The 23,696-nt window shown below is 39.6% G+C and overlaps 2 protein-coding genes across 4 annotated transcripts; both read right to left on the reverse strand.

Annotated features, from left to right (window-relative positions):
- Window positions 1-609: 609 nt before the first annotated feature.
- On the reverse strand, window positions 610-3,181 carry dut (deoxyuridine triphosphatase). 3 transcript variants are annotated; one of them, XM_019886733.1, is made up of 7 exons: window positions 3,006-3,181; window positions 2,258-2,408; window positions 1,836-1,927; window positions 1,662-1,706; window positions 1,429-1,503; window positions 838-908; window positions 610-745 (listed from the first exon to the last, which is right to left on the reverse strand). In XM_019886733.1, exons 1-7 carry the CDS (start codon window positions 3,103-3,105, stop codon window positions 689-691), a joined length of 591 nt encoding a protein of 196 aa, XP_019742292.1. In that variant the 5' UTR covers window positions 3,106-3,181; the 3' UTR covers window positions 610-688. The 3 variants fall into 3 exon arrangements, with proteins under 3 accessions (XP_019742292.1, XP_019742291.1, XP_019742294.1); XM_019886732.1 differs by lacking the exon at window positions 3,006-3,181 and having other exon boundaries at window positions 2,258-2,978; XM_019886735.1 differs by lacking the exons at window positions 610-745; window positions 3,006-3,181 and having other exon boundaries at window positions 908-972; window positions 2,258-2,980.
- A 1,617-nt stretch (window positions 3,182-4,798) lies between these two features.
- Window positions 4,799-23,135, reverse strand: slc12a1 (solute carrier family 12 member 1). The gene is made up of 26 exons (XM_019886986.1): window positions 22,328-23,135; window positions 19,999-20,139; window positions 18,920-18,995; window positions 17,616-17,711; window positions 17,398-17,537; window positions 16,103-16,213; window positions 15,885-15,996; window positions 14,751-14,878; window positions 14,538-14,622; window positions 14,168-14,325; window positions 13,979-14,086; window positions 13,326-13,449; window positions 13,089-13,190; window positions 12,274-12,429; window positions 12,091-12,190; window positions 11,321-11,432; window positions 11,090-11,230; window positions 9,509-9,615; window positions 9,322-9,404; window positions 8,881-9,006; window positions 7,935-8,063; window positions 6,956-7,067; window positions 6,697-6,783; window positions 6,489-6,624; window positions 5,658-5,725; window positions 4,799-5,572 (listed from the first exon to the last, which is right to left on the reverse strand). Exons 1-26 carry the CDS (start codon window positions 22,571-22,573, stop codon window positions 5,437-5,439), a joined length of 3,120 nt encoding a protein of 1,039 aa, XP_019742545.1. The 5' UTR covers window positions 22,574-23,135; the 3' UTR covers window positions 4,799-5,436.
- Window positions 23,136-23,696: the final 561 nt, after the last annotated feature.

Below are 23,696 nucleotides of genomic sequence, written 5' to 3' on the forward strand. Positions count from 1 at the left end.
CAACGGGTGGCAAAAATGCCACATTGTGTTAATTATTGCAGAGAGGGATGGCTTTTGTATAGAGGATTTGTGACCCCTTGTGGAGCTGCCCTCTGTAGGAGTACAAGGAAAGATGCATGTTGACGCAGGCAATGTCCAAATCTATAGATTGCAGCCTCCGAAGGCCACATGATGTCACTACTGGAAAGAGTCGACCACACGTGGTTCCCAAATTCCACAAAGGCTGCGTCCTTTGACCCCTCCTGATGAAGCCCCCGGTGTACATTACCTATGGTGAATTTGAACACCACGTGCGATGGGAGTCGTGACAGAAATGACGTCATGCGGCCTAAACAGATTCTGCTGATTTAGTACGTCAAAAATAAATAAATAAATAAAAAAACACATTCCTTCCCATCCTCAATACAAATGAAGAGGTTGGTCATTAAATAATACTAACCTTAGTCATGGCACAAACAAATTGATAGCACAACTCATCAATAGGTGAAATAATTACAACAGAGAAAAAGAACTAAAGTATGTATTTTTTTGTACTGCCTCTGAACTTTGTAATACTCTGCCCCCATGTGGAGAAACGCAACATTGTTAAAATAAAAGGGCAAATCAGACTGATATTTAAATATTTATTAACAAGTTCAAAACAGTGACCTCTAAACTCCCAACTTTAAAACATTCAACATTCAGGGCTTCAGTTGCTTCCAGTTGATCCGAAACCTCCTGCCCCGCGCTCAGTGTCATCGAGTTTCTGAAAAAGACATTTTCATGTAATCATTTATGTCAGTTAGATGAAAAACACACACTTAAACATGTTTGAAGAAGGGTTCTTTGGCTTCTTACCTCCTGTTCAACTAATTCTGGGTAGACGATTCTCTCGCACACCAGCTGAGCAACCCGATCACCTTTTTTAACTACAAGTTTGGAAAAACAAAGTACATCGTGTTGGAAGTAGAAGGGATTTGAAAATCCTTCAACCTATACTCAATTGAATACAAAAGACAAATTGTTTCACGTTGAAACTGATTAAATGCAGTATATTCGTTTTTCTTTTTTGATGCCTTTAATACATTTCTGGGGGGAGGGGGGGGGTGGATCAGAGCAGTTAAGTTAAGGAAAGATTCAACAAATATTTGGAACATTCCACAGGTGAATATGTCGATTGGAAATCAGTGATGTCATTGTTAGTTGTCAAAGGGAGAATCCCCAAAAGGGTCACAAGGAGAAAGGCTGAGTCATGGTTAAAAGTTAACCAAGTTATGAAACAACTGCATAAGCAAATAAATATCTTATGAAGGATTTACAAATTATCATATTTTGATTTATTAAAGTTCTGCAAATTCCAAGAAACAGTGGACTCAATTCATTTGAAAATCCCAAATAAATTCAAATGATTATTGACAAAAGAAAGCCGATCAGAGGTCAGTAACTTACCTTTGAATTTCTCTTTGCCGAAGTTAAATAGGACAACACCAACATTTCCTCTGTAGTCTTCATCAACAACTCCAGCTAAGAATACATAGGGGGGAGTTTTATTTTATTTTTTAAAAATCAAACTGATGAAGTCAGTTATAGTCCAATTTAATTTTTTTTTTTGCGAAGGAAAAACAGGTATGATGTTCATGTCAGCCGTGTAGAAAAATGGAGGAATCTGACATTCAACTCACCCCCAACATCGATAAAGTGCTTTGCTGCGAGTCCAGATCTTGGTGCTGAAAGTACAGAAAAATTACTGCCGAACAAGTTACTCTCTTTTTGTGGAGAAAAACGGTTGAGCTGGGTTTTATTAGATTTTTTCTTCTTTTTTTATGCACTCATGTATGTGTGGAAAAATAACTCACCCACTCTGCCATAACAGCCATGTGGTACTGCTATCTGGATGTCAGTTTTCACTACGGCCTTGTCCATAGGGTCAATTGAATAATCATATGCACTGTATTAAAAAAAAGAAAAAAAGTTACTTTTATTTAATATGATTTGATTTTACTATCCTTTTAGCTTCTTCTCCGCTACTAGTTTGATAAACGCGTGCTCAAACTATTCAAGGATAAAGAATCTCCGCATAGCTTGTTTCCACAAATGCTATGGTTTAGTTTATGTGCACAAAACAGACCTATGAAATTATTAGTATTTTTAAATTGCTATTTCCAAAGTGATTGACTTCACCGACTTGTAAGAGTTTCACCACAAATGCGCTTGAGTTATTTATGCATCCTTTGAGGTCATCTGAGAAAAATGAAATTAATAGAAATGTAGAAGTAACCTGTAGAGGTCATATCCAGCCGCTTTTGTGGAGCCTCTGGTGGGTGTCGTGGCATGTTCTGAAAGTTTGGCGAAGCGAAGAACGGATCTCTCCTCGGCAGGGTTGCCTCTGCGCCTTTTTAATGGGGAAACTTCACAAGCATCTGCGATCTCTAGGACGGGCATGTTGGCAAGATTAAAATCGATAAAACGCCAAAAAGAAACTGAAAATAAAAAACAAGAATAACAGAAGAGAATTTTCTTGACCCCTGCAGTGAAGAAAACACTAGAGTGAATGAGTCTTCCCGGCTCTTTGTACAAAAATCGCGGGCTTGACGTTAGCCCCGCCTCCAAAACATGCATTTTTTACATTTGTTCGACTAATAAGGGACTATACGAATGAAAACTGCTTGATATCAAACATTAACACGTTTAAAATACGTAAATGTGCATTTTAATAAAAAATACAAAGATGAACGCGTCTTTTTAATAACATAACAGGAAATACGTCACGATTAAGTAAGACACCCAAAACACGCGTCACTGTCATCCCGCGAGAGTTCTTCGATTTAACACTTCGACACAGAACAGACGAGAAATGAATATAACGTTGCTTTCGCGCTATAGCATAATAATCCAGGTGCATTGTTGTTGTTGTCTACGTGTTCACAATACAGATATCCATTATTTTCAACACATTTTTCACCCAAATGCAAATAACGCTAATGTCAAAGCTACGCATAAGGTATCTATCGTCGTCTGGTTCTTGCCTTTGTTTCGCTTGATCATCCGAGAGTGAAAATGTCTCCTTAAAACACTCGCACAGCACAGGTTCCTGAGAGAGTATGCACACAATGATGTTAATGCCATGCTAGTGTCTGTCTACTAACGATCATGGGGCATTATAGACGTGTATAACCAGCCTTTAAGGTCTCAAGGACGTCGCCCCCACCGCCATATTGGATGTGGTTGGTGAGGAGTGAGGACGCCTCATTCGTTTGCCGCTTGGACATGGACCAACCACAGAGGTGATAAAAGTCCTCACACTCTGCATTTATAAGATGAAGCATGAATATGTGTGTAAGCAGATATTGAAAGAAAATAATAATGATTATGATGCCGATAGAATAATAATTTAACGGGCAGGAAGCTGTTTTCTACGATTGAATTTTTGCCAAAGCACCTGGTTCACACTCCTTACCAGTAGACGGCGGTAATGCACCTGAATGTTTCTTGCCAACCGCCATAAAACTCCGCAAGAAGAGGAATATGTTTGAGGAATAAGCAAACCCCCTCAAGATCTCTAGTAGTGATGGGAATTCCGGCTCTTTTTAGAGAGCCGGTTCTTTTGGCTCGGCTCACTAAAAAGAGCCGGCTCTTTCGGCTCCCAAATGGCTCCTCAGTTTTTTTGTTGCTTAAATTAGTTTAATACCAAAAATAATGTAAAATTATGTGTAAAATTAATTACGAATGTAAAAAATATCCAGTATATCAAATATTTATTATTTATATGGCTTTATTTATATTCTTCTGAACATACTCAACATGGCGTACAACATGGAGTGCTACAAAAAAATAAATTACAAAGTACAAAAACAAAGACCCATCTCAAAAAAAGGTCAACAAAAAGTTCCAATCTCTGATTGTGCATATTTATAAGTGTTTAAATATTTACAGTAAAACAACATAAGTAAGCTTTGATTACCAAACAACAAATGATAAATTAATATTTGATATTGGACATTTTAACCTTGCACAGTCTACACGCTGCCTTTGAACTATCAATTAAGTTGAAATCAGTCCAAATTTCACTGCGTTTCCTATCCATTTTCTCACCTTTCCACTTTCCACCGTGTAGTTTTTTCTCTGTACTCAAGCGCTATCGAGCACAGATCTTGACCAATCACGTGCGGCTTTAACCGAAAGGGGGAAAAAAACAGGAGGAAAAAAAAAGTCGGCTCCCATTAAAGCGGCTCCCTCTTAGGAGCCGGCTCATGTCGTTCACTTCAAAGAGCCGGCTCTAAGAGCCGGCTCGTTCGCGAACGACACATCACTAATCTCTAGGTATACGTGTCTAAAAAATGGAAAAAAAGTAATGCATTTTGTTTGATAAATCTTCTGGTACTAATGTCAAAATATCATGTTCATTGTTGTGAATTCCGTGGAAGAAAGCCACACTTTACTGTCTTTTATTACGAATTAAATTAGCTTTATTAAGTATTCTAACAAAAAACGGCCAAAAACAATCGAGTAATTTGCAGTAATTTAAAGTTGTTTATTTAATCTTTTATGCCTCTAACATGTTGTAGCATAACTTAAATCATGACATTTGAAACGTCCTGTTTGAAATTATCCAACTATTACTCTTCATTTTATCACAATAATAATAATAATAATACTATTTATAAATATATATATACACACACATATATATATATATATATATATATGTATATATATATTTTTTTTTTAAGCGCCTTTCAAAACACTCAAGGACACCTTACAATGCTTAATATGCAGTTCACTGTATCTCTTAGCAAACGGTATTAAATGACAGACAAAATCAAAAACAGCTAATTTTATTTGATTTTAAAATGATTTTTTTTCTCAAGTACTCACAACAGTACACTTAAATGGAAAGACATTCGATTGCATACATTCAGAATGATTATGAAACAATGGTTATCTAAACAAAACCTTAAATATATCTAAACTAAAATAAAATATGTCGTGGGTAAGCTTAACAACACAAGATTTTACATTTTTATTTTAAAACATAAAATAAGGTTACCTATTATTATCACAGTTCATGCTCTTAAATCATTGATGAAATGTTGTTTTATTGCCAAAAATACAGATTAATGATATTGGATTTGTACTATATACATTTATTTCACAGTAACAGGTCCTGGGTCCACCATACCTGCATGTACAGTTTACTTGAAGGGATCTGACTAGTTGCAGGATGTTCGATGTGTGCATCTTATGCATTTAAAACAATCCATAAGCGTCCATTATTAATATTGTGACCCCAGAAAGAGACAGAAAAGTATTTCCTTGTAGTGGCATGAGGGTTGCTTCCCGCTGATTAGTAACCCCACTACTTTGCTTCACATCTAAAAGTTCTGGAGCGGTCCTTGAACGTGGGATTATTTCAGCCGAAGCTTTCATTCCAAGCACGCACATTCGTGGGTAAGGACCTCACGAGTAGAAGGTAAGCACACTCTTGTGGTTGCCTCTGATGAGGATGGTGGGTGGGAGGTCCTTGGTCAGAATGTCCAACCAGGCCATGTAGAGGAAGTCAGAGATGGTTTCCTTTCGTGCGATAGGCATGCTCCTGCACGGGGGTCAGAGACTCTGAGTCAGATTTTTTAACAGATGACTTCATGTGGTTGTTACAGTGCTAAAACCGTTGAACTTACACCACAATCAGGTTGGCTGATTTGGAGTTCTCCTGAAGCAGTTCATTCAGTCGAACCTGCAGATTGGTCTGTAAAGCAGAAGCGGTTTTGGTCCTTAATGACTTTCAACAATTCCTGGGTGCACTGTACAGTAACAAGATATCTGTTTTTTATGCACTCCTGTAAGAGCAGGTGCCAGTGTCCCAATTTGCATAGTTTTGCGTTCTTTCTGTTCTATTTAATACGTAGGAGTGATGCAATTTTGAAATTATTTCAACCAGGGGTGTCAAACATAGGCCCAGAGAGAGAGAGAGAGAGAGAGAGAGAGAGAGAGAGAGAGAGAGAGCGATTAAGTGAGTGTGTGTGCGCAAATGAACGGCAATTCCAAATGTAAATGCTGTTGCTAATTTTGTCCACCCGAGGGCGCTTTGACAACCACTTAAATGAGTTTGACGCCTGATATTGATGCACTTGTGAAGGCTAAAAGATGCCAAATTTCAGGCGTGAACTAACCCCACTTCATATAGAGTGCTGTGCCATCTTGATTGTTAGGAGTACAGTTCTGTGAAATAAATATCTACTGTTGGTTACTGTGTTTTTTTTCATACACTGCCACAACTTTTATGTGTTTTTATGTAAAGGCATGAGGACAAGTGCACCGTCTTTCTGAAAGTTCCTACTTTAGTTTGTATGGTGTGATGAGTAAGTCGAGGTTGTCAAGATTTCCAGAAGCTTGTAGAAATGTATGTCAAATCAAGATGATTTTGAGAAACGCAGTCAGTCTTTTAAATCTAAAACCATCCTGCAAATTCTCCAATTCAAGACAATGCAATCATGCGCGTGTTCATTTACCTTCTCCTCAAATTCATCCAACTCATCATCGGTAATCTTCCAAGGCTGTGTTTTCCGCATGGCTTCAACCTGCGTGCTTTCTTTGGTCCTCTCATGAAGGCGGAAAGGTTCGATCATGTCATCCAACTTCTTCAAGCTGAGAACATACGAATAAGAACATGAGGCACCTTGGTCACGCACTGGACCAAGGAGATTTTCCAACACATACCTTTCGTTACGGGGTTTGACATGGATGTCATCGATGACTATGATGTCAGTGCAATTAATTCGGAATTTCTGCAGGAGCGACTTCATCCTACAAGACAGAAAAGGCACATGATTAACTGTTAATTGTATGTTTATTCACCGCCCAGGAACATCTCCTCTAATTTCATCCCATCGCCCTCGGGACACCACATCGACAGTTAATCAAACCCATGCTCGTTAGACTATAATTTATAGTGAAACAATTAGCTGATTTCCCTCACTCCTGTTTATCCAGCTCGCTGCGTCCGGGCTGCCCTGCAATGAAGATCCTCATTTTGCAGTCTTTCCACTTCTTCCTGGTCGTGAGGATGTATGGCAGCAGCAGCGTGAGACCTGAGAGAAAGGCAGGAATAACAATGATACAAGTTGCTTTTATTGTATGGATTATTATGATTTACATTTTGAAATTTGTGGTAAGTTGGTGCTCTTTTTGCATGGAAAATGATGCAACTTCAACATGAGAGCCAGCTTGTAGACAGGGGATTTGTGCTGGTGTGGCTGCTTTAGAGCGCCTCGTTGTTGTGGCGGGAATTAGCACTAAGGTGACCAGGTGGGATATTCTCCCGCCACCAGAGGCTTTAAGCAGATTCGTCTTTGCGTTTTAAACGTCATCATGTGTTATCATAAGCAAGATGTCAGCCAATGTATCCATTTTTCAGTGGGGCGTGGTTTCACGCATTCGGCCACAGCGTTCGAAAACAGCTTGCTTTCTCAAGATTGTGAAACCTCATCTTCAATATATACTTGGCGCTTCTTTCAGCCATTCAAATTTGGCAGTGTTGGAATAACCTCACTGTGGTGTGTGAAAGACATTTGCAGTCACTTGGAGTTTGAACATAATCTGTTTCTGGGCACTGCACCGTCTTAAGTTTTTGTGTAACTTTTGAGCCAACATATTTTTATTCTTATTGATTCTGCTCACGCAATCGGGAATCATTGTATAATTTTGTCAAAATGCAAAATTAACTCAATAGAAAAAAAAAAAGCAAAATTAAAAGTCACCCATCCTTAGTACTTCCGAATTGAGTTCTTCACAAATAACACCGGTCCATCAACAATCGAGTTAACTCTGATATGATAAGATGTGGAGTCCTTCCAATTTGTTGTCCTGAAGTGATGCGATTTGCACCTGCAAGACTGCTGCAAATATTCTGTAGCTCTTTATTAACTGCAGGAATAAACAACACAAGCGTCACTCACCTCCATCGTCAAAGAGCCACCACACGTCAAGAGTTCCTTTGGGCTGTTTGGTCTTAAACTGAGCACTGGCCTGCACCAGCTTCTCATTCATCTTGGCAACCTGTGGTGGCGGGGGGCCGCATACCGACACTGTGGGGGAGACAAACGATTGGAAGCATGAGAGTTTGATGAGAGGAGGCATTGTAAATCACCAAGCGAATGCGCAGAAGGAAGACGGAGAAGGAAATGACTGCCTCAGCAGGGAGAGATGTCCTTTACATCCAATGTAATTCCACAGAGGCAGGATGCCGATTCGATACAAACAAGACACTTGTCATCACAGGTGGCGAATGTACTCACACTTTGTACTTTAGTACAAGTATAGATACAGCGACTTTTTTTTTTTTTTAATTCAGATTAAACGGAGAATTTTTGAACGCCAGAATGTGAATCAATCAACCGCAGTTGACTTTACAACTCTTAGTTTAAGTCTTCTTCAAATCGTTGTCAGCTGAGGAAGTTGAAAAAAGTTACTTTGACAAAATAAGCAGTAAAACGTCCGGATATCTGTTTTGAAAGGCAGTGAAAGAAAAGCGTAAACTTCGACAGATGTAAATAAATACGGTCACAAAATAGTTGTACTTGGTTCTACCACTGCTTGTCATTTTAGGGAGATGCAGCCCTGTGTGTGCCCATCTGTGTGTGTATGTATAGTAGTGCTTCTCAATTATACCTGTACATACTGGTGTATATAGATGCTGGAACAAATATTGGATTACTCCCTCGACAAATCTTTTAGTTCACTTATATCCTAATGGAATTGTGGAGAAGTTTCCAAAAAGGGACAGAAAGACATTGCTTCCATTTGGCAAATGCTCTTCAAAGCCAAGACCGGAGATTTAAAGTCGTGTTTTGAAGGATTTATCACTTGATACGACCTTTGCGAATAGAGTGCATTAAACCTTACCTCGGGTGGTGAGCACTTGCTGAGAGGATTTTCTGGACTTCCTGAACAATCCTTTGGCTTTGACTCCGTTTGACATGAAATCACTCTCCAGCGCCTGTTGCTCTTTTGCTGATTTTAGCATTTCCTCTGAAGAAAACATTTACGATACATTTATGCAGTATATGGCTATTAATCTTGCTATTGCCATATTGTTACATTTTGTTGAACTGCAATGGACATTGCTGAAAGATGTCTTTTATAATGATGCAGTATTTTGCAGTACAATTCCACACTGCTGCAAACTACACCTACAATAATGCACTTATAGATAGATAGATATATGTAGCTAGCTAGCAAGCAGCGAACTTTGTTAGTCTTACAATAAGTACATTGCCCCAAAGGGTGCTCCTTGAGTCTGATATAAATGAGATCTATTAAGCTACATCTGACTTTCATACTGACCTTCTGCTTCAACAATATGAGAAACATCAAGTCCCTGGTCCATCCTCAAGATCACTGTGCCATATTCAAAGTCAAAGGCATCACTGTCAGAAAAAAAAAAAAACTGTTTAATGCAAGTAAAAGTTCTGTTTTATTTCTTCATAACAACTGTGTGGGAGTTATGTGAGGATTTATGTTAATAACTTACTGCAGCACTCCCACATAACTCTGGACTGCTTCTGAACCTGAAGTCTTCCAGTTTCTTTTGAAGCCTATCATTAGTGTGTTGGGCTTCATGCGGCCAAGACCTGAGGCCTGTCAACATGTCAACAAATAGACCTGCATTAGCTCAGCGGACCTGCACTTTGACCACACACGCACTCAATTTGTGGACCAAACATGACACCACAATTATAGTCGAGACTGGAAAGATCATTTTCGTAGGTTTTGTCGTTCCTCTTTCTGATCCACATTTTCTTGGGTCAATTATGAATTGTTCAGCATCACACCTGTAGGTAAATTATCTTGAAAACAAGCTTGTCGTGGTATTTTTCATAAATCTTCTGTTTTCTGCCCATTGTTCAGAGTCATGTGAGAGGCAGCGACTAACCCGATTGACTAAGTGAAAGGGGGCAAGCACACCGAAATGGTCAAGAAAAATATGATTGTTTTTATTTGGATTCGGCAGCAAACATAATGAAGTCTGTTCCCATATATTATCCGGTATTTATTTAGGATAGAACTGAGCCCTAAATATGAATGGATCCCAATGAGCTGTTAGCAAGGGTTACAAAGCAAAGAAAACTAATACGATAGTATTTATGGATAGCCATTCGTAAAGGTGAGCATTATGGCCGCATCAGTAGAAGACTCCATAATCGGTTTGAATCAGCCAGGAACCGTTGGCTTAAATGAATCGATTGTAGGGCTGTGGATCGGCTATCGTGACCCAAGGAGTTGGTTGGCTGAGGCTTTACAGTTTTCTTCTCTTTCTTTGTCCATGTGTACAATTAAATACATTGAAATGGTACTTTGTTGCTGTTTAATTTTACGGTGCCATAAATCAACAATGTTTTGGGATTAGGGTGTAAAATATTGTAAACATTTCATTTTATAGAATTGCATTCTTGACAATTAACTTTGACATCAACAAATGTTGACAATCATATTGTTGCCACACCATCTCAATTGTGCATCACTCCTAAACTCAAATGAATTGAAGTAAACCATTGCACCCTGAAAAAAATATTTTGGAGGCAAATCATAACCCGTGCATCGAACTATATCGAGTATTGAATCGGGCTCATGCCAGAGAGTCCTAACTTTTTCCGTTAACTTAGGAGACCACAGTATTTGAAAACAAATAAAAGGACCAAAAAGTTCCCCAAAGAAAGTTGTGTGGCCGGGCTGTTTTACTGCCACAAGTTAAAAGCAGATCAATCTGCACATCCTGTGTCTCGGGGCCCTCATCCAGAACAGTGTTAATCAATTCTAGCTTTTAAAGTGACGCACTGTTTGAAGTCAGACATCCTGACAATGAAAAGCCTTATCTGAGGTGTGATAGTGGAAGCCATAAGATTGTGTTCCTGCTTCTCATTAACTCATCTTGCCAGCTCCTCCAGAGCATAGCAATAGATACTCGGTGTATCTCTGAGGGACAACAATGGTCAATAAAAATGGCTTCTGCTATGTATACATTTCATTCTCCAGTTATACATTAACAAAATGGATTTTTCTGGGTCAGTTGGTTTGTTTTTTTGTTTTTTTTGTGTCACCTTATTATACTGACCTGCAGTAGTGTTTCCACTCCTTCCCGAAATTTATCAAATGCTACGGCGGTGTAAAATGCTTTACGTTTCGTCTTCTTCAGCCATTGCTGGTTCTTCTCTACGCCGGCGTTCATTTCTGCCAGGGTCTCTACTCTTGGACCCTGGACAGATTAAGTGGACAAAAATTGCCTTTGGTGAGCTACACAAATCTTTGCGCTTTACAACAATAAGATCTGAGAATGTGACTTTACCACAAAGACTTCACAGGTGAGACAGAGTCCATAGTTCTTCGAAAAAGAGTGAGCCAGGTCTAGCAGAGCTGGCCTGGTGCGAGTGGCCCCTGTGAGTGCCAAGATCTGAGGCCTGAAGTAAACATTAAAGCAAGCAAACACTTCTTTATTTCAAATAATGGCCACATGTTGGGATTTGAGACTAGATTTATACTCTGTGGTTCATGTGAATCATTTCCATCTTGATTTGTTTTCTTCCAAACCATGGACATGTTGTACGGCAATATGACAGCAGGAGTGTTGACTGAAATGGCTTCATTGTGAAAAAAATCGTTGAACTACACTGATCAACCATGTACCTGCTCTACCGGTTGTTAACAATTGCACATTTTTGCCTCACTGGTAACATGTTGTTGTCCACCTAGTGAGGACAAAGCTATTTCCTAATGATGCATCTAGAGGGTCTGAGATGTCAACTGCACTAGAAATAAAATTTGGTTTTACAGTTTGTCGTTTTTTTTTTTTTTTTTTTTTTTTGTCCAATTAAATTCTACCCTCTATGGGTTGTTATGTTCATCTAATCTTCCCATGGCCTTCAGAATTAGTAGTGCTGGTCCATGTAACTTCAACTACATTAACAATGGGGCAGATTCTTTAACTACTGGTAATCAGATTTCAAATGTGTCCTACGGGCCCATGTAACAAATGCATCCCACTGCTTAGAAGCATAGTCCTGTCCATGCAAATAAATGTAAATGTTTTTTCTTTTTTTTAATCTGCAAACCCTTTACCTGAAGTTTTTGACGTGATCTTCTACTCCGGTTAGAGACAAAGCATTGCTGACCGCACTGACGAACGTCACCGCTTGAGTAGATGAGCCCCAGTTCACGTCTGGAAAGGATCATGACGGGTGAGTGCCACAATACCGGAGGCCAAAGGGCAAAACAAGGCCACCATGCACACAAACAGCTCACCTGGCTTCTTGACAGTGACATAAATGTAGAGGAGGATCTCGATACCGTAAGTGAGCAGTGCCGCCCACCAGTTGATGACAAACATGACGGCACAGCACAGAAGAGCACCCAGCAGGGACAACCACATGTTGTAATATTTGTATGCTGGTCGCCAACCTGTTGAAACGTGAGCAATGTTAGCAGTTAGGTAAGACAGAAATTTAAAGTGATTAAAAAAAAAAAACAGTTTGTGGCAGAAAATTGCAAAGAAGATCAACCAAAATTAGTGCAGACTTTGGGAATAGAGAGCTTGATAAAAGTGCTTGAACAGAAATTTGGCGCGCAAACTTGGTGAGATACATGGTGAGCAGAGAGTGATGATAAGGCGGGATCTCATCAATGAGTATTTTATAAATAAACACGGACTAGTGAATTTTAGAAAGTGGAGAATATCTGGTTCCCTCAACGGGGTGCGAAAATTAATATTTGTTTACAATACTACAAATAATGTATCGTGTACATTGACAGTCAAAACAATTAAATTCTCTTCCAACAGACTGCAGGTGGTACATAATTAACCTGTGTGCTGTGAGATTACACTCCACTAAAATATGCGCATTAACAAAAGGTTAGCAAACACTGATTTATAAGTCACTCATTAACAATTTTTACCACAGATATTTCAATATTTAATATTTCTGCTTCTTCCAATTTTTTTACATTTATTTTTTGTTCACTGGCTGGCAGAAATAATATGAAATTCAAGTGCTGTTTGTGCATCATGATTGAACTGGAAGAATGTACTCCTATTGTTTTAAAACTCATTCGGTACTCACCTGGGGACTTTGCGTAGGACGCATGGAAGCAGGAGAAATTGATAAGTGCGTAAGAGGCCAAGAAGAAGTTTGAAATGATGGGTGCGATGACATTGAGATTCCCTATGGAGAAAAAAAAGATATACAAATTGGAAAACCATTCATAAAACATATCAATTTCAAGACTGCTGAATAAATATGTATTTTAGTTGTAGTTACTGCATGGCAAGAAAAAAACATGACGACAACTGAACAGACCGATGAGAATGAAGGCCACAGAAATGAGAAAGGTGAGGATGTATCCACGGAGGGGCTCGTCGTTCTTGCCGTGTCCTTTGGCAAAGAAGTGCAGGGCCTTGTAGATGTTGTCTTTGCACAGCGCCTGAGGCACAGATCAAAATGAAGAGTCAAGGGCAGTGTTGTACCTGAATCATATCCAAACAGGACCTAAAGCTGTCAAATCCTGCAAAGTAAGTTGTATGCAGTGGTGGCTTGAGAATTTAAATTCATTCCATGACCACGTTTGTAACTTAAAACATGCGTATCTCAAATCATTTTTCACCACTGAACTGAATGGAAATGCCAGTAATTCATTCCAGGCTCACTCCCTAAAACATTTAAAAATTGTCATTTGTTTAAAAAAAAAGGAAAATAGCACTCAATAATATTGTTTGATAAAAACATAGCAATACCAAAATTAAATAGAATGTAAAGATTTGTTCTTGGGTAAGTGATTTGCTTAATTTCGTTGGGCCTTCGCTGGGCAGTAAAAGAAATGAAGGCGTGCAATATGCATGATATTTTACCTTCAATGGGCGATAGGCTTACTGAAAAACTCAAAAGTCAGGTCCCTCGTTTCTCAAGGTCCCACTGTAGTTCAATATTGAGTAAATGTTTGGGAAATGACTGACCTGGAAGACTTTGGGAGCACTAACAAGAGAAGCCAGTGCGGATGAGAGCGTGGCTGAAAAAGTTCCAGCGATGATCAGGGGTCCAAAGCCTGACACCAGAGTCATCACCTGACACACATCATTAAAAAGAGCACTTCATGAGAACCCTCATACAGTATGCAAGGCTGACACTTAGTATGAGCTTTTTACCTGGAAGTTGTTCATCGCACCAAATTTGCATGTTTCCACTGCGCAGGAAGAAAAATTGTACCCGAGCTCACAGGCCGCGACAGCTGAACCTCCGCATGACACTCCGGGAGTGATGAGGTCAGTTGTGTTTCCTGTTGCATCACGCACAACGCTAGCAGCTGACCAGAGAATAAAAAAAAAACAAAAAAAAAAAAACAATTTTGTATAATTAATTTTTTATTATTTCTCATAAGGAAAATTGAATCAAAAGCAAAAGTGTAGTTTGGACTTCCTCAAGAAATGGATTGTGTTTATGCACCGACCGGTCAGCTATACATATTCAATTACTTTTTTTGTTGTTTTGTTTTTTTTTATGTTATGATGTACTTACAGACACAAAGGGCCACACCCAGGTAGGTGATACCAGTGATAAGAATAGCCAATAAGGTGCCTTTAGGAATGGCATCCTGGGGATCCTGAAAAGGAGCACAAATCTTCATTGGCCAATTTCACATTTGTAGTCCCTACAGTGACAATAAAATGATTCTAAAAAGAAGATAAAGGGTGTTGGGGAATGTCCATTTGATTGTAAGGGAAAAGTTACCCGTAAGTCGCCGGAAATGTTGGCTCCTGCCAAGATTCCGGTTGCAGCGGGGAAAAATATGGAAAACACTGAAAAGAATGACTCTCCTTGCCTGAAATCCGGTGGAAAATTCTCTAAAAAGATATTTGCTGTGAAGAAAAATAAAGAGAAAATTACATCAAATGTAATCTTGGAATAAATACACATGGGCCTGAGATATGAGTCACCCAATTTAGGATTTTTTTTGAGCCGTTATCAAGCCATTTTTATTACCGGTATTATTATTGTAATTAATTTTTTAAATGTATTTATTTATTTTTTGTTTCGAGCACAAACTTGAGATACGAGCACTGTATGGTGGTTGTGAACTCAATTTAACTAACTCCACAAATTGCAGCAGTTTGGAAAATAGTGAACAAGTCATCAAAAACACTTATCGTCACAAGATGATTAGATTCGCTTGTGTGCTGTAGCAGCTCAGCTAACTACATGCCTTTGTGGCGGCCATGTTCGCAGGGGCGATGTTCCCATCAAAGGTAATTCATGAACATTGAAATAAAGTCATACTGTGCACAATTCTCAACCGATTTCCATGAGGTGTACTCTTTTGTCAATTCCAAAACGTGTGCTATCAACACAGAACATTTGGGAAAAAAGTTCGCTAAATATTGCTACTCATGAAAGATTATTCCCAGTACACTTGTTGTAATTGTACAGTGTTATACGCAACCGAATGCAACACAACGTGCCGGCATCCATTTTTTTTCAGTTTCCTTGATGTCCACGCAGCTCAAAAGGAGCATCTCGTATCTATGTTCATATCCATGCTTACAGTAGTCGTGAAACTATTCTTCTTTGTTTGTATCCGCATGACTCTATTATACTGACCTCCGGTGTCCAAGAAATGCACACCAAAAGGAGCATCACAATGAATTGAAATGCAGCATTAAATCATGATGTGCAAACTGTTAAATTATCTACATTGTACTTAATTATGCTCTTACTCTATTTTTGTTTACAAAGTACAACATTTTAGAGTGCAATTTTCTTAATTAAATTAAATACACAAGCACAACAATTTATATCTCAAGGCACCACTGTAGTGCCCCTGCTGAAAATGTACATGCTGATAAGTCTGTAGAATTGTTTTCTTACCGTCATAATTAAATACCCCCTTGGATTTCTTGTCTGCGGTGGGAGGAATGAAGGTACCCACAAATACATTCACAATAGCTGCCAGTAGGATGATGAGAAGAACTATCTGAGCCTGTGGGTGGCAACAGGATTTGGTTGAATTTATTGCAATGAAACACCTAAACATTGCCACAATATGCCTGAAGGTTTTCAAACTAAATATTCAATGTGACGCTAACCTTGGCTTCCCATTCCATTCCGGCTACAGATATGCCCAACAGCAGCACCACTGTGATGACGCCAATGATTCTAATGTCATTTAATGGATCCACCATGAGTACATCGTGCTCCTGAAGCGAGAGAACACAATTACGTCACATATGAGCTACAGTAGCAGTCAGTTTTTGTGCCCAGGTATTTCTTTATCTCACAACTTTGTGAAATTCCTGTTTTCAAACCTCTGTAATGACTAACAGAGCCCTGTGAATGGTGCTGTTGAATCGTTTTAACTTTGAGACCAGCGTAGCTTTTGAGAAGAAGATAATGGTTGGGCTGTGAATCTTGGCTTCCCACGTCGATTTTGACGGAGAGAAATTCCAACACATTTGAAGTCAGACATGTTTTGGCACCTTATACTTGGATCGAGTACTGTCTATATTGTATGGTAAACACAGCGGATGTGTCACAGTAGGTAGTAGAAAGTGTGTTTTGGGAATGTTAGAAAAGATAATGCGGTGAGTCAGCATTGCTCATGGTGCATTTGTTAGTTGTATAGAGGGATGAGTACTGAAGTCTGTGCTAATTTTTGGTAAGGACTGATTTGGGTCGGGACTATTGAGTTGAGTATCGATGTACGAGAAATCAAAGGGCACCATTTTTCTATGTCTAAACTGATCTTTGTAATTTGTGACTGTGCTAATTTGTTAAAATCTTGCAGCTCTTTTTTCATGCCGGTCTTAAGTCTAGCGCAAAGCTCAGTCTAACTGCGCTTGGGTGGAGCTTTCTTCCTTTTGTTATTTTGTACAGACTTTGCACAGGTAAAATTGGGCATAAGGGGGGTGTTTGCCCTGTTGCGGGATGGAATGTTGCCAACTCACAGTGTTCTGCTTGACATGTTTGGGTTTTTTTTGGGGGGGGGGTTCAGAAAAAGCTTATTTTCTCTGCTTTTTGGTCAGAAACCTGTGTTCTAGTGAAACCGACCAATGTTCTACTACTGATTACTAATGGACTGAAAGCGCTAAAAAAAGAACTGTTTTCTGGTGAAAGAAGAGAGTATTTTCTTTCCTTTGGTAGACTTGGTGCTTATTTGTTCCGAACACATTCTCTGGGTCTTGAAAAAAAATTCTCTAAAACAGCTGGCAATGTGGGCAACACTGCTCTGAAACAGGCTGGGAGTGACTGAATTGAACACTGCTTTGGATTCATTAATATGCCCGCTACGCTATAGTACCCATTTATAATGGCTCCATACATAAGAGTGCTTGGCTAATTAAATTAAACATTTGTGCATTGACCAGCGGCGTTTTCATATTACCTTGAGTAAATCCACAACGGTCTCAGCAAATCCAACAACATACATGGCTACAGCCACTGCATTGGCAAAGGCAAAAATCAGGCCGATGGAACCACCAAACTCTGGCCCCAAGCTGCGAGATATCAGGTAGTACGCCCCTCCTGAAAATTACACACAAAGTAGATAAATCATCTTCATGAAGTTCATTATTTGTTATCTGATGGAGTGTTTTGACTTACCTCCCCTGACCACACCATTTGTGCAAATGGCTGACATGGAAAGGCCGGTGATTGTTGTCACCACACAACTAAGAGCAATAACCACTATTCCCAAACCTGAAATGTGCACAAATCATTATTTTCAAATGGACACATCCAACAGCCATACAAATCTTATCAAGCTCTTTGTTTGCAAAAATCAAACCTACAGTCACCTTTGCACACAGTCCCAAAGAGGCCGAGGCTGTAGGTTATCGTCAATTGATTTGGCTACTGCATCAGTCTTAGCAAGCTTTTCAAAACACCTTCGAACAAAAGCTGGAGCTGATCAATACATTTTTGAGCAAGGAAAATACACTCTGCCCCCAGTCCCTCTGCTTTATCTGTATTCAGTACATACATATTTACAGTACATACATATTTCTCACAAAGGTGAATATAGCCCTCACATTTTTGTTTCTATTTTATGATATCTTTCCGTGGGACTTAGGGAGCGAAAATTGCTCATTGGGCCCAGTCTGGACATTTTCACTTGGGGGTGTACGCACTTCTGTTGCCAGCAGTTTTAGCCACGAACAGCTGTGTGACGACGAGTTAATAACAGCGACCCGCCAGGCTTCTCATTCTGCCTCCACCATGTTGGTTATTGCTGTCTTGTCCTCTGAACGGGTTAATTTCTTGTGTGTTTATTGCATACTTGGCCAATGAATGTGATTCTGATTCTGATTGAAGGGGACAGTAAATGCACACAAAGCTTTAGCCTGACTACTTTACATTGTAGCAAAGTGTAATTATTCAATGTTGTCCCCTTACTATATTAGCAGCATGTCTGTCATGTTTGTAGAATGTTTTTCACACACTGGCGGAAAGTAATCCCTTTCAAACGTATTTCATGGTCCAGTCGAGACTGTTGGGAATGTTGGCTTGTCTCAGTTCGAGCTTAGGAAGTTCAATCACCGAACATTTGGGTCAAACACAAACACGGCTTATTACCACAATCAACTCGTGTTTGTTTTGTGTTGTTTTAATGGATCATTTGATCATCAGCAGGACAAACGTGATCATGTTTGTCTGTGAAATCAAACTTCCTAGTTCTGTCAAAAGCCACATAAGTGCTCAATTACCTATAAGTTTTCCATTGTATTTTTTACATAACATGCTGAGGAGACACATTTGTTTGTGATCAGTCATTCCCATCATTGCTTTTATACAATAGCTACTGTACCACAAGCACAGGTATGTAGGCCAATAGCTAAATCAACATCACTAAATTCCAATCAGGAGATGCTGAACTGGACTAATTGTTTGCAGCGGCACTAACTCACCCCAGCCAGCCTGTCCAAACACCCAGGAAAGGCGGATGAACAACATGACTCCCCAAATGTTCAGCATGCATCTCACCTGTGGACCACAAATGTCATGGGTGAGGCCCTTGATCTATCATCGTAAGATAAAACAAAGTGGCAGTGTGTCATTTACGAACGCATGTGCCTGCAGGTCTGAGGGAAGCCCTACTTGAAGCTGGTAATGATGGGGTTTTTTTTCACCTTACTGGCATGACATTTTCGTGCACAAGCATAACAAGGGCACAAGCACGTTCATGTTACTAGTGAAGCAAAACTGTACTGGAGTTAACCTCTGTGCTATTAGTTATACCTGTACTAGTGAAATATTAGATTTTAACCAGTATAATTTTGTAATGTCACTAATTGTACTACTCCAAATAGCACACCGTTGTCAACTAGTACACAGTTTAGCCTCACTAGCAACAGTTATTCTACTCGTGGGCTCTAGTTACTCGACTAGTCCGCCCCAGTTGTTGCAATAGTGCAAAGAAATGTCTTGCTGTAGTGTTTGGTCGTAGTGGAGAGAAACCACACTGGTAAGACATAGTCATTCTACCAGTTTGCAGAATTGTCATACAGTAGTGGAAAAAACAGCAGTAGTAAGACAGTTGTTCTACTAGTTCGCCCTAGCTGCTGCATTACTGTACAGGAGTGTTTGGTTGTACTGGACAAAAACGTCACCAGTATGACATATAGTTGTTCTACGAGTGCATTCTAGTCATTCTACTAGTGCACACAAGTGTCCTAAAAGTTTAAGGCTGTTGTGGAAAAAATGTCACTGGAAAGAAGACAATGGCATTCCATTACCATTTTGAAGTCATTCTACTAGTGCAGACAAATTTCATACAGTAGGTAAGGAGAGTGGTGGAAAAATGGCACCAGGAAGATATAGTCGTTCTACAAGTGCGCTGAATTGTCTTACTAGTGCGGACAAAGAGCGTTGCAGTGCATGGACAGTTCAGCGAACTAGTCGGATATTAAATAAACCTTCTAGTCATTTTCCATATACTCTGCTTCTATAAAGCAATGGCAACCTGTTACGGCACACCCTAACTTACCAGGACACCTCTGATCCAGCCGAACTTTACAACTCCTTTGCCACTGTCAAGGTGAACGGCAGACTCCACATCATCCGAGGGGGTGCCGTCGCTCCCCTCACAGTCATCCTCCACCGTGTCGGGAACAGAGATGGCTCCGTTCTGTTGGAAAGGTGTTAGAGCACAGTAGGGTCCATTTAAACCTTAATGGAGTTTGTTTTGAAGTAGAATGTGCATGTTTTTGTCGGGATCAAGATTGATCAATCATTTGTCAATCGATTATGCTGTGTATGCATGCCCTTGAGAACTAAAGAGAAAAACACAAAACTAATTTTAGCGTTCTATGAAGACAAATACAGAGCATTAAATGACTCCCCAGCATCTTGTTTAGTCTGACCTCACTCATGCGTTTAATTTCGTTGTTGTCATAACGCCAGTGTCCTTTTGAATTTGGTCAATTGGACTCTGTGCAATTTTGATTTTATACAGTTCAAAACTATGTGTCCAGGCCGTTCATCCATTAGAGAACTGTTTGTGCCATTTTTTGTTGACGGATGACCTTCCACGTTTTTGCTTTATTTCAAAGTTTGACATCAGGCAGAATTACTGAAAAAAAAAGTCCAGAAAGGCTAATATAGTCACACCTATAAAACTAAATCTCTTTTGCAATAGAAAGTGTTATAAAGGTCAAATAAAAGAAGCAGTAAAAGTCTGAAGCGTGTCAAACACTTAAATGAAGGAATAACTTCCAGTGCCTTGTTTTCATTTTCACAAGTCTTTCAACTTAATACGTGAACTGTGGTGTGGACTAGTGAGGGGAGGTCCCAATACATCGTTACTGTACTTCAGTAGATGTTACAGGTTGTCTGAGCTTTATTAGAGTATCTGACAACTTTTTTTTACATTTACTTACTACTACCTACAACTAAAAACAGGTATCTCTACTTTGTAGTCCTTACTTTGTCAAAAGAGGCTCATTGTGTTTTTTGTAACCTCTTTGGATGACATCACAAGATGTAAAAAAAAAAAAAAAAATTAAAAAAGGACATCACTAGATTGAGAGGTTAAGTGAACTGCAGTTGGAATCTTGATCGATTGCAATCTTTGTGTTTTATCAGGCAGGAAAAAAAAAGAAATAGAAGCAGCATGGAAAAACATATACCAGGGAGGAATACATGACAAAGTGTAACATGTGTTGGTATGAGCCGTGGAGGAAACCGTCCCTGGACATGTACCGCCAGACAGCCGAAGGAGCAAAGACCTCTGGAGTTTCCTCAACAACAAAATTCGAGTTCCTCAACTTCACCACATGCCAATCTTGAGCACAGTCCATGAAAACAAAAATGTTCTCTGGATGTTTAAAGAAAAAGGTGGCCAACTGCATAGTTAATTAAAGAGGCTCCACCATGTGGTGTGATACCATACTATAATAATGGACTGTTACAAGAGTCAAAACAATCGGTAAAGCAAGATCCATGGCTACATGGACTTGTTTAAGAGAATTCACAGTGACTACCTTGTGCCTGGTCGCATGCTAAACCAAAAAAAAAAAAAAAACAGCCTCTGGAATTCAAAAATGCGTAATCTAATCCGAAAAGAAATATTTAAGTCAGGTGGATTTTTTTTCCTTTGCTATTATTTGCTAATTTAATGTTTTTGTTAGTTAGTTAAATGTTAGCAAACATATGGAAACATGTTTTGTTTGCCTCTCCGGTCATTTTGCACTAGGTAGGTTCATAAATTATTTTGCGTGCAGAGAATTTACCTGTCACAGTCGGTACATTTTTCCTCTCACTTTAAAGAATTAAGGACTTAAATCAATTTTTTTTTCAACAGGAGTACAACCTGACTAGTGGCTCCCACATCTAAAATCCTTGATGAAAAATGACATATTTGATTAAAGAAGTCCATCGTCTAATCTATTGCCCACACTTCTCTTCTCATTTTGACACGTCTACTTGGAGATCTTATTAGTGGATATTTTGAACTGATATCGAAGTAGTTCCCCACGTAATGAGAGTCAAGGAGATATGCTGAGGAATAATCAAGTTGTACTGTTTTTTTTTAATCTAAGGCAGTTTTTGACAAGTTTCCACAATCTGTGGTGCGTTGTATTCACGTTAGAGTGGCCATTCCAATCAGTCAATATTTTGGCAGACTCTTTTTCAGGAAATCTTGTCACATTGCTAGTGTGACTACTTTTTTGACGTCTGGTTGTCTGTCAGGACCTTGCCATCAATTCCAAAATAAGTGTCAGAAAATGGGTTCGCTTCTCAATGTAAACGACACATATTTGTAACAAAACAGAACAGATCATGAATGAGGAATAAAGCACAAATAGATGACTCACCTTTTGAAAGACATCATGCAGCTCTTGCAGCGATGGCCGCACCGCCCGGTGACCACTCACGCTCCCCGCATTGCGATAGAAGTCGATGTTGGGTACGCGGTCTAAAGTGTCATGACCGAAGGCGCTGACCACTGAGGGCCGGACCGTCCGGTAATCGTCGTCGTTCTCGTAGACCGGCGGCCCATCCAGAGTGGAATCATAAGCGAGGTTAACGTGCTCCCCGCCGTTCGACTTGACCTTCTCCATCAGGAATGCTGAAGGATCTTTTCGGGTTTAAAGATTCAAGGGAACAACACCTGCCAAGGTTTGATGTCTTCAAGCATCCAAGAATGTTTTTGAAGAAAAGAGCCCTCTGACAACTGGTTTATCGACATATATACTCTTGAGACAAACGTCTTCCAAGAGCTCCTTCTTATATACAGACTCGAGTCGTCTACGATGGCTCACCTTTATACCCTACATCCCAGGATCATATCCCAGCTATTTCAATTATTGGCTAACTCTCAGGATCAACCCTCAGAAAACCGAACAACGGGTGTCAACTATGTCCTTGCTCCATCACAAAGGCATTGCTTAATGATTAACCAGGCCATAAAACACCAAATGAGCGATAAAGAAGCTCATTGCCTGAGCGCTGGAGAATTGATCACTAATATTATTGTCTGAAGTACAGCACATGTTGTTCAACGGTGGCACTTTATGATGCTATGGGCATTTCCTTTGACCAGAACATGTTTTGGATGAATCATTGCTGCAGGAAATTCCCATTGAGGAATCTCACATAACTAAGCAGCGCAAAGCTAAGTAGCAGCGGTAATAGAAGACTAATGATGCCTTGATGATTACTGTACTTGGATTTAGATCAGCAGCATAATGGGATGAAATACAGGTTGAAACTTCACTTAGTAAGTCTGTTACAGTATTGGCGAAATAAATGCTATTCGTCATCAGACTCTCTGCAGGAAAGTCTTTGAAGGGAAAGCAGTGGTTCGACTTGAAGTGAAGAATTAGCCATAAAATGAGAGTTAATGTGAGACCATGAATTACAGGAACATGCCCAAGGCACTTCTCTACAGCCACATGACTCCTGAATTGCCTTTAAAATACTTTTTAACAGGTAAACTTCCTTATTACTGGCACGCTCTGTGATTTATGCACTAGTGAAAGGCAGTCTAATGACTTGAAATCTGACCTTGGGGCTGCTTTGCAATGTGGAGAAGTAGTTGTCCAGCGTATGTTTTTATGTACATATCGAAAGGAAGCAATCCCTGGCAGTCAGGCTTATCAGAATTAGGTTGTAACCCTTTTCTTCAGGAATTGTACTGATTGAGTCAGGAAATTTTCCACACTCGCATCCAGGCTTTCTTTT

This window comes from Hippocampus comes, unplaced genomic scaffold (genome assembly GCF_001891065.2).
Source record: "Hippocampus comes isolate QL1 unplaced genomic scaffold, H_comes_QL1_v1.1 scaffold261, whole genome shotgun sequence".
NCBI classification, from domain to species: domain Eukaryota; kingdom Metazoa; phylum Chordata; class Actinopteri; order Syngnathiformes; family Syngnathidae; genus Hippocampus; species Hippocampus comes.

Bases quoted from the DNA above. Each gene is read 5' to 3' on its own strand.
- slc12a1 (XM_019886986.1), bottom strand. From the start codon at position 22,573: ATGGAGAAGGTCAAGTCGAACGGCGGGGAGCACGTTAACCTCGCTTAT. The intron at 14,879-15,884 runs GTAAGAAAACAA...TTTTCTTCACAG, and splicing joins GGGGGTATTTAATTATGACG to CAAATATCTTTTTAGAGAAT. The intron at 14,623-14,750 runs GTAACTTTTCCC...GCTCCTTTTCAG, and splicing joins ACATTTCCGGCGACTTACGG to GATCCCCAGGATGCCATTCC.
- dut (XM_019886732.1), bottom strand. From the start codon at position 2,598: ATGCATGTTTTGGAGGCGGGGCTAACGTCAAGCCCGCGATTTTTGTAC. The intron at 1,707-1,835 runs GTGAGTTATTTT...CTGTACTTTCAG, and splicing joins TGGCTGTTATGGCAGAGTGG to CACCAAGATCTGGACTCGCA. The intron at 1,504-1,661 runs GTGAGTTGAATG...ATGTATTCTTAG, and splicing joins GCACTTTATCGATGTTGGGG to CTGGAGTTGTTGATGAAGAC.